The sequence below is a fragment of the Neopelma chrysocephalum genome, unplaced genomic scaffold, assembly GCF_003984885.1.
Source record: "Neopelma chrysocephalum unplaced genomic scaffold, ASM398488v2 Primary Assembly neopelma1_23, whole genome shotgun sequence".
NCBI classification, from domain to species: Eukaryota; Metazoa; Chordata; class Aves; order Passeriformes; family Pipridae; genus Neopelma; species Neopelma chrysocephalum.
The window spans coordinates 7328708-7339536 of NW_020897691.1; the positions used below are offsets into that span (position 1 = coordinate 7328708).

At 42.3% G+C, this 10829-nt stretch overlaps 1 protein-coding gene and 1 long non-coding RNA gene across 2 annotated transcripts in view; both read right to left on the bottom strand.

Annotated features, from left to right (window-relative positions):
- FAM89A (family with sequence similarity 89 member A) overlaps positions 1 to 403 on the bottom strand; it is a 6708-nt gene extending 6305 nt beyond the window's left edge. Inside the window, exon 1 of the mRNA XM_027685815.1 lies at positions 68 to 403. Within this exon, the coding sequence (XP_027541616.1) occupies positions 68 to 322 (255 nt within the window). The 5' untranslated portion in view covers positions 323 to 403. The remainder of the gene's footprint in view (positions 1 to 67) is intronic.
- A 1823-nt stretch (positions 404 to 2226) lies between these two features.
- On the bottom strand, positions 2227 to 3217 carry LOC113967386. The gene is made up of 3 exons (XR_003534153.1): positions 3089 to 3217; positions 2673 to 2779; positions 2227 to 2536 (listed from the first exon to the last, which is right to left on the bottom strand). It is a non-coding gene; the product is annotated as an uncharacterized LOC113967386 (long non-coding RNA).
- Between the last annotated feature and the right edge of the window lie 7612 nt (positions 3218 to 10829).

Sequence of the window (10829 nt, forward strand, 5' to 3'; positions counted from 1 at the left end):
GCCGGCGCCCCCCGGCGCCGCTCGCCACGTCCGCCGCCGCCGCCCCGCCGAGACCCGCCCCGCTCACCATCTCCTTGCGGAGCAGGGCCAGCGCCGCGTCCAGGTTGGGAGGCTTGGGCGGGCGCGGCGAGCCCCGGCCGCCGCCGCTCAGCTCGTCCTGGATGCGGGACTTCTGCGCGTAGAGCCGCTCCAGGTCCCGCCAGCGCCCGCCCTGGCTGCCGCCGCCGCCCGAGGACGAGGAGTTGAGCAGCCCGCTCAGGCTCTTGGGCAGCGGCGGCAGCCCCGCACCGCCGCCGGGCCCCAGCAGCCCCGGACCGCTCATGCTGCGGCGGCGGCCACCGAAGGAAAAAGCAGCCCCCGCCCCGCCGCGGGAGGCACCGCCCGGAGCCCGCCCCGCCTCCGGGCCGGGTGGGGGCGGGGGAGCCGGGCGGGGGCGGGGGAGCCGAGCGGGGGCGGGGGAGCCGAGCGGGGCCGGCGCAGGGAGGGAGGGAGCGAGGCAGCGAGGCAGGGAGCTGGGCGGGGGCGACTGGGCACAGGTGCCCGGTGGGCTGGGGTCGGGCTCCGGCCTTTGGGCTCGGGCTCGGCAGTCGCAGCACGGTAGCTTTTTCTGGGCCGAGTCGAGTCCCTTCGGGCGAATCCTCAGCCTGTGACCCGCAGAAACACCCCCGCGGCACCGTCTGCCCCGGGTCATAGGAGGCAGAAGGGCCCTGCGGGAGCGAGACTGAGCCTCCGGGCTCGGCCTAGGGGCTGGGGGAGGGATGGAACGCAGTGAAAGCAAGCATGAAAGCAGATTAGCTGCTGCAGGCGGACGGTAGCTATTTCTTCTGTAGTGATGGTGTTACATCAGTTGTCTGATAAGGCGACAGTGCTCTCGCCTTCCATCAAGGTGTTTCTGTCCTGTTTTGGGCTGCGATGGAGTTAGTTGCTTCTCAGTAGCTGGTACAGTGCTGTGTTTTTCATTCGAAATGATAGTAATGTTGATAACAGATTGATGTTTTGGTTTTTACTAAGTCGTGTTTATCCTAAGTTAAGGATTTTGTGTGTGTGTGTGTGGTGCTCTGCCACTGGCTAGGTACACAAAAGAAACTGAGAGGGAGCATAACCAGGACAGATGACGTGAACTGGCCAAAGGGATATTCACCTTTTTTATTTGTACTTTGTTTTCAATTATTAAACTGGTTTTATCTCAACTTACCAATTCTACTTTTGATTTTCATAGCCACCGGGGTAGGGGGGAAAGAGAGTGGGGCTGAGTGAGCAGCTGCGCAGTGCTTAATTTCCAGCTGGGCTTAAACCACGACACCTTCACATCCCCACAGCTAAATTTTGTACCAAGTGTTTTATTTCCAAGCACTGCAACTACTCAAACTTCGGCCTACCTGCTCTGTGAGTCAAATTTCTCTATCTGAGTTAGCTCATAGTCTGTGTTCAGGTTTATTCATAGAACAGTTTATTGCTCTGCTTTACAGAAATACCCAGCTGCTTTCCTGAAAAGTTGATGGAAAGGGAGCCATATTGCAGGACGTGGGGCAGGTGGCAGGCTGTGGCACAGGAATGCCCAAAACTGCCAGTGCAGCCACAGCTCTGGTACCACAGCAATACAATCCTCAATATGACAACTCTGTTTTTGTGCCTTTTATGTTTCTACACTTTTTCCTTGACATATTTGTATCTCTGGAGTCTCTTGAAAAAATCAGGGCAGTTTTGGATTATTCAAAATCCAAACCAAAGCAGGATATAAAATTGGAGTTCTGGGAATGTGCTGCCATTGCAAAGCCTGATTCTTTAAAGTGCATTCTTATTGCCACAGCCCTGCTTTGTGGGGTTTTCTCTTCAAGAAATAACCAGATATAGTGATTTTGAGTTAAGCCTCTACATATTTTCAGTTTTGTTCCTGGAATTGCATGGCTTTTTCATGGTTTAAATGTCATCAGACTCTGTGACAATTGTTTTCAAACTGCTTACTGTGGAGGAAGCTTTTGTCAATCTTTGTTCATGTTTACACACCACTTTAGGGATTGATTTTTCAGTCAACCTGATATGTTTTTTAGAGGTTTGTACACTGGATTGAAGAAGATTTTTCTTTCCCCCTGTTAGTCATGATACCACTTCTGCCCAGGTTAATTGTGAAAAACAAAATTGTGCTGATAGCTTTTTTGAAACTAAAGGCATTTTAAACCATCCCTGTTGTAGATTAAAAGTGTCAACAGACCCCTCATCCTTCCAGGCCTGACTGCAAAAATACTGATTCGGTTTGCTAAGGAAGTAGGCACTGTATTATGTTCCTGCTTATTAGCAAATACATTTATTTGTTCTCCTTCCAAACCCCCCCCTTTTTTTTTCCCAGATGACAGCTATTTGGAAAAGCTTGTGAGTATTCTTATTTTATCTAGACCATCTTATTTTTTTTTCAGTTTGCCTGATCTCATGAAATTCCGAGTGCATTTTCTTCACATTTGTATCCTTTAGGCACCTTGTTGCCATATCTTTACTATTGCAGAAATCGTTATGCTGGCTTACTACTCAACTTTGTAATCTGAAAAATAAAAAAAAAATTACTTTGTGGGTTTTCGGTGACCCTTCTCTCACTTGGCTACATTATCTAGCCTTCATTCATATTAAATTTGTAACTACTCTTCAAAATCTTAATCTACTGCTTTATTTAGTCTGACCTAGTTATAACATGGTGATAATGGAAGCTGGAGTCTCTTGCAGTTATGTCCTTTGGTTATGGAGTAAGGTTTGCAAGATGTATGAACCTCTTGGTCTTTGTTGGTTCCTAGAATTGAATCACAGAAATGTGTTACTTGTCTAAACTGATCTTTGCTAAGGACGTTACCTAAAAAATCCCTACATTAAAAATACATGTAGTTATGTCATAAAGAATTAGGAAGTGGCAGAAGAGCGGTGCTCCATACCGTTTCTGTACGGAAATGCATTATGTCATATTTTTAATTTACATGTTCATATGTGATGTTTTTCCTTTCCTCATTCATTAGGAGGTTACACAATGCCTGTGTATCATTTGTGCAGCATTTACTAACATTCCTTTTTCCAAATGTGGTGATCTATATGCATTATAGTGTACCTTAAATTGATACATTAAGACTATTCCCTACAGCCTTTTCTCTAATGCTTTCCCCTCTTATAACTGACTTATCTACAAATGTTAATGGAATTCTTCTTTATGACAACATTGTGATAGAAGGTGGTGTTGTTACCCACAGTGGGGCAAGGACAACAGAAAGCTAAAGGTAGGTCATGTTAAAAAAAATCTACTAATTTTAAGTGCCTGCTTCATTGCTAAGGATGATTTTCCACCTGACAGAACTGACAGAAGGATGTGTACCTCTGCTTCATGCTACCCTGCACAGAGCAGCACCTTTGCTTAAAGCTACCTTCATTAGAGATTTAAAGTAAGACTCCAGATATTGCAGCAGTATTGTCAGCTGTGCATCAGGGATATCATAAGACTTGCTAAACAAGATGCATCAGAGCTCATCTGTCAATGCCCTTTTTGTGTTTGCAAGATGTCTCTATTGGGTTAACTTACAGTCAGGATTACTTGTCAAGGACAGGTCAGGATCCAGATATCACAAACTGAGCATAAGTAAGAGAAATTAATAATTACTGACACATGCTTTACTCTTCCATTTGCTCTTCTAGTCAAAGTGCCTGAACATTCTCTGTTTCTCGAGAGGTCTATGGTTTTTATCACTGATGTGGAGGAACAGAGATCACGCTGTTCTGTGGCTCTCTGGGACTCACAGAATCATAAAATATCCTGATTTGGAAGGGACCCACAAGGATCATCGAGTCTGATGTGAAACTCAACCCTTTGGCTAAAGAGAATTTAGAAGATGCTGGCTTCAATTGGAACCTGATATACAGTGCCATATAGTGGCATATCCAAACAGAAATCAGGTTTTCAGCTGAAGATCATTCAATTCTTAGGCATCATTTTTCATCAGTTTTAAATAAAAATGGCTGAGTCCTAATTTTGACACTTTTTTTTTCCAGGTATATTTCCGTATCAATGCCTAAAAGGTGAAACTCCAATGTATTTTAACACATATCACATGGGCTTCCAGCTAGGTCCCTAGCAAAGTGGTATCCTTAGATCTAGAGCAGGGATCCTCCTATTTAAGGTACATGAGTAAACAGGAGAAGTAGTGGCCTCTTACCTTTTTTATGTCTGCTACTTCACAGATACCCAAGAAAGACACCTCAGCCTTTGCAGAGTTCAGAACGAACTGCTAGAAACAGAAATATGGAGATTGGGGATCCAGGCTTCAGTTTAAAGTTCTTGATGAAATGTATTCCTGTGGTTATAAACCCACTTGCTCTCCCAGCCTGTTGTTATAGCCCTTGTCTTTGTCCTTGTCCTGGCATGGACCCTGTTCCAAAGCAATGTCCCCTACCTGTGGTCTCTGATGCCATAGTTCCTATCCCTGCCTTTTCTCTCTGCGGCTGCCACTCACACGTGCTTGAGCTGTATGCCTCTGGAGAGGGACCCTGGACAAAGTAATCCTGGGGACTTTATACCCCCTCAGTCTGTGCACCTGCTCTTCATGCACCTTTCACACGCCTCTTGGTCCAATCATGATTTATGGTCTGGGGTCTTCTAACACTTCACTGGATTATTTCTTCATGCTCATGTGGGCAGGCCAATCATTTTTCTTATCTTGGGGCCCTCCAGGGTCTCAGCCCTTATCTGAAGATATCCAGTCTTTCTCTATTTACTCCCCTGCTTAGCCATTCATGTTAACAAAGGCAGTTCATTTAGAGCTTACCTATGCTGATTTTTGAGCAGGGCCCATTCATGCTAAGGTCTAAGCAAGTTACAATTAAACTTAAGCCTACACAATAATTTCTAATTTGTACACATAAACTTATTTTAATCTTCAGTACTCTTGGTGCTCCCTTCCTCAGCTTCTCTGCCATATCTAATGCTGCCCTTTAGCCCTCTGCAGTGGAGTCAGACTGCAAATTCTTCCTTTTTCATGAAGAAACAAAAAAACCCCAAATTTTGACAACAGCAGAGAAAGAATGTGTCTAGGACATGGGGGTTAGGTATGACACAAAGGTGATTAGGTGATTAGGACTGGGCAAAGCAAGGGCAATAGATTCAGCAGGAATCAGAGGTTACACAGAGGGACTGGTCTATAGAGATCTGTTAGTGTGTGTGAGTAACAGTTTCATTACTGATGGCATCTTCCAGCCAGTAACAATGCACATGTAGAGTTTTTTGTGGTTTGGTGGTTTTTTGTTTATTTGTTTGGGTTTTTTGTTTGGTTTGGTTTGGTTGGGGTTTTTTTGCAAGTGGCAGCTGCTCAAAGAAGAACTCTGATTCCTCTCTCCTTTTTTTCAGTGAGCATGGTATGGATTTTTCAACTAATTTATGACCAGCAATTAAAGCAGTAAGAAGTAGTATGGAAAACTGAAGAGCATGTACACGTGGCAAGTAGGCAGTTCCATGTCTGTAATGATGAGTGATCTAATTCCTCTCTGTCTTGCTATATTTTTTTACACTACCATCAGTTCCAAGTGCTGCTGGTTTGTGTTGTGAAGGGGAAAGAAAGACTCAAAGTCTGTACTTTCATATGAAAAATTATAGGAAGGATCGTGCTTAGAAGAAATAAGGACTTAATTTGAAAGTAAAGTTGGTGGGACCTCCAGTTAAGGTAACCAACCCTTTATTTTCCTGATGATGCCAAAATATGGCTTGTTCATGTCTGTTTAACCTTAGATCAAATTATAAATCTTCTCCAGAGTACATCACTCAGTGATGTACATCACTCACTGCAACACTGGTTTTAAAATCTCCTTATTCTGTTCTCTCATTTTATTAAATTAGATGTCACAGTATCAGTCTTTTTCCTACCTCTCCAGCCTCATAGATTCTTCCCTTATGTGAAATCCAGAAAAAGGAGTTGTCATTTAGACCGCACCAAATTCATATTCCTATAATGTGTCCTTGTCTTCAGGATTGCTATTGTAATTAGAAAAGCAAGCCATTTTAGTATTTTTTATCAGTTGGTAAAAGCAAATCCCTCAAAATGAAATGAGAAACAATGGTAGGCTGTAGGAATTAATAATTTCAGTATTATGTGAAAATTCATAGCCATGAAAGAACCCAGCAGAGTTTTGCGAGATAACTGTGTCGTAAACTAACCTCATGCCCACAGCTTTAATGGCTCTGAACATCTTTCCTTCATCTCCTTTTACTGTGCCAAAAAAACAAAATAAAAAAAGGACTTCAAAGTGCCTTTTGATATTTTTCCTCCCCTTCCTATGAGTTCAATATGGTTCTGATAAGCCTTTGCCTCTTCAAAAAGATGGCTTGAGGGGGCATTTATTACCACTGCTCTGCAGTTAGTTCAGTTTGTTAGCCTCACAACACTGCACTTCTTATACTCTTAACAGTGCCGACTTGACTTACAATAACAGCTTTCCAGAATCTGATTACTGAAAGCAGATCGCCAGGGGATCAGAGCTACAGGCTTTAAGAGTATTTGTCTTATTATCCCAGTGACACTGAGCAGACCCTTTCCTTTAGTGAGATCTACATTGGGGTCAAATCTGGAGGATGCTGTCTAAGCTGGGCCAAGGTCATCTGAGGTAAAAATGATTGGAGTTCTAAATCTGCAGGCAAAACTGCACAGCAGAAAGCAAGCTGCTGAACAGGGATGGGTGTGAGTGTGCAGAAGTAGGAAGGATTTGTGCTTGCGGAGTGCAGCATATTGCAGATTCTCTAGCAATTTGATATCTGCCTTGAAGCCTTTTTTGCGTGAGGAGTAGTCATTGGTCATTTTCAAAAAAGAATTATTTATTTCTCTGCAAAATGGTCATTTATAAGCAAACATGGAAGTTTCTATGTACTATTACGATCAACTGATGTTAACAGACAGTTCATATTTCTTGTTTCTTTCTTCCGTGTTCTCCCTTAGAAAATGTATATAGGAGATTTTTTTCCAGGCTGAATATGGAAGTTTGTTAGATAACATAAGATAGATGTAGATTACACTGCTCAGGAGATAAACACTTGTCTTCAGCTGTGAATGGCTATAATGCTTGCAGGTGGGGCATAATTTTATATTCAGATGTACCTGTGTTCTTGTAAAATGACCTTTCCTCTCCCACAATGCAAGTAGACATAGTTGTGCCTGAACTGAGTTGCTGAGTAATCAAATTCAGAACTAAGGCTGTAAAAAACCCCAGTTCATACACTTCAGTTCAGGTGAGCCAAATGCCATTGACCCATACTGCCTTCCGTCTGTGCTGGAGTTCTGTCTGCTGGCGCAAACAGCCTGGGCTCCTCTGCAGGCTCTCATAAGGGGAGAGTGATGAGCAGATTTCAGTAGGGCCTCTTCCTTCCAGCAGTTGGGGTTGCACAGGATGGATGAGGCTACAGTGATGCCTGAAAGCACAGCATCCAGTAGCCGAATTAAGGCTGGGCCAATGCTTGTGTGGAGCATCCTTGTAGGAACCTGGATCTCTTTGTCTTGTGCTACAATTGAGCTGCTTCTGAGGTGGAACAGGGCAATAATTTAACAGTGCATAACATTATTTCTAAACACTTTAGAGGAGAAAGGTACTCTCTGTAGTTGAAAATTCATTTAGGTAGAGAGAATGTAATTACCTGGCACAGTTAGAGAAGCAAAGCTATTGTGAATCTCTGATGGAAGCTGTCATCAGTTGTTTAATGGCCAACAAGTGATTAGAATTTTTGTTTCATATTTCATACAAGAACAGCACATTCAGCAGCCCAGTGACCCCTAAATTCAGTGCGGGGACACTCAGTAATTACTAATTCAGAGACAGATGTTCTACTAGCTGAACTATGATCATTGCTTCTTGCAGCATTTTAGTATGTAGCATGCAAAGAGCAACAAGTTTGAGCCTTATTTAGTATGGGCAACCAACTTTTGTAATGGTCCCTTCTTCTCTATTAGAAAAGCCTCTCTCAGGCAGTGCAAACTGTGATTGCTTCTCTGACTCCATCCATGAACTGTAGACCAACATGTAGACTGAGAGAAATGCATCCAGTGCACTGGTGGGATCCAAAATCTCAGTTCATCTTGCCTTTCCAAAGCCCCTCCAGCTTTTCAGAATTGTTCTTCCTTGGCAGAGCCATTGGGGATCAGCTGTAATGCCAACAGCTCTCACTGCCAGGTGGGAATTGTGCTGGCGCGCAACAATTGCTGCACACACCTTAGACACCTGCAGTATTATTGGAGACAACTCACACATGACAGGACTAAATCATATAATAATCCAGTCATGTCTTTGTCATTTTACAACTTGGTACCATCTGGAGAATAGCGCAGACAGAGCCTAACCCAAAAAGCAATCTAAAGTTAAGATTGCAAAAAGAAACAAAACCCTAAAGTGAAACAAAAGACTAAAATGCCTGCAGGGGGGAAATACAACAACAAATATCCACAAAGAGGGGAAGCTGCAAAATCCAAACATTAGTGCTGGAAATGACATCAGATCAAGCTGATCACTAATCAGTCGTTGACAGGAACAAACAGGTATACAAATGAGTTAGAAGGAAAGAACAAGGATTTATGAAGTATTTTTGGCAAGTGTGGAAAACTGCCTGGGCAAAAGCAATCTAAAGTCTTCTTTGCTTTTCTCTGTTGAATTGTCCCGGGAAGATGAAAGCCTACAGAGACTGCCTGAATAGGAGCCATCGGAAATAGGGTTGCTAACAAGTCCAACACTTGCCATGAAAATAAGTCAGTTTTAAGGCCCATCAGTGATTTTATTTCCACTTGCATCCCTAAAGAGTGCTAATGAGAAAGAAGTGGTGGATATTTTTTGAAGCTCTTGAGTTTACAGGTCAAATAGGCAAAAGGAATTTGTTTCTTCTCACTCTTGTTTCTCACTTAGCTTCTTGTTTAGAAACTGTGACAGGGTAAACCAAATGTAATTTATACAAGGCCACAAACCCCTACGGTGTTGAGAAATAAGACTTAACATACAAGGTATACATGCTCTGAGTTCAACTTACTGTTTTTACATGATCACTTTTCAGAGTTCAATTGCTCTTTAATTAATTATGAGTTTTCAGAACTTTTTGGAATCCCAGTAACCTGAAATAACTTTGAGATATCTCACAATTCTTTTCAATTTTCAGCTGTAAGCAAAAAGTATCAAGAGCCATCTCTTTTATGTTTCAATGAAGATGAAAATTTTTAGAATAGAGTCAACATAATTCAGTCAGTGCTCTGAAAACAGGTTACTTGCATCCTGTGGCGCTCACTCTTTTGAAGACATTTATATTTACCAGCTATATTCTTGTTGAGTCATCCTTTGCTCTGATATTGCTTTGAGGCAGAGAGAGAGAGGTAAAATGATAATTTTATATAACTTTGGTGTACTGTCACAGATCAGAAGATAAACAGTAATTTATAAATACCATGATTTTTTAATGATTTAAAAAATTAAATACTTTGCTGTCTCTGCAATTAATTACTTTTTATCCTCATTCATTTAATGAAATATCAATCAAGCCATAGCTAATTTAAGCTTCAAGAAGTGTGCAATTTAAGATAGTTTCTAATATTTTTGTAGGAAGATCTGTGGCATTCCTAAAATAAGTCCCATGAAGCTTGATCCAAATCTCATGGAATTCGGTGTCATTCTGGCCACTGACTTCAACTGTAAAGATAATTGGGTTAGGTCTTAGGACTGAAACAACAGCAGGCCTGTGTATGTCATGCTCATTGATACTCAACCTTAAGGACAACCTTATATCAGTTTTTAGTGGAGGCAGCAAACTGGTTGTCAAACGCATTCTGGGAGCAGCAATGACTTACAGCTGTTTGTGTTACATGAACACACCACAGTGTAGAGCCAAATCAGTGCATATAGGGGATTTTTGGAGCCAGCACCACCAGATGCAACTCTTTTGTTAAGGGAGGTATGGCCTCTTAACTTTTCATACTGTATGTCCACACCTTCCTGAACTACAGCTTGGGCTATTGTTGGGGAAAATGGGCTTTTTGGGACTAGTGCAAACCTGTGACATAACAGCCTGACATAAAATTGTAATCAGTACAGTGGTGATGTTTGAGGTTTCTTGTTTCACCTCTGGAAGAAAAAAGGGTAGATTGAGCTGGAAATGGTTGGTCACACAGATTGTTGTGACCAACCCCTTCTTCCTGCTCATAAAAAGCAGCTGGATGTCTGTGGTGTCTGAATGTTGGATGTTTCAGAGAAGAACTGGCAAACAAACTTGCTGTCAAGCTTTTCCCTAGGGGACCTAGCTTCTCAGAGAAACACTGATTTACCAAATAGACCTGGGAGGTGCATAATAATCACATAAACAAGGATCAAGGAAAATGGCGTCACTTGTAATACTAACCTGTGTAAAGGATAAGTGGAAATGTAGGGAATTTGAAGAAGGATTTCATTAAGCAGTATTAATAGGAATGTTTTATCACATTTCACAAATAGACATTAAATGTTTTGTCTTTTCTTAGCTGAGGGCAAGCACTTAACGTGTGATTTACAAGTGCTACTTCTGATACTGGCAGTGATATGAGACAATCTGAAGAACTGCAGGTGATAGTGGTCTGGATTGTAGGTGTATGATAACATCTCTGTTTCACTGCCAAACACCCAAGCTGTGCAGATAATGTGTTTTTACTCTTGTCCTTGTTGGTTTCACACTATTGCTCCATCTGGCTGATACAATTGAGTGTAGTTCAGCCTTACTCAGTTTTAATCTTCACCTTTCCTCAGGGGTTTGTTACGGTTTGCTTTGTTTTTTTGTTTTGTGGGGGTTTCTTGTTTGGGTTTTGTTTACTTCTTTTAAC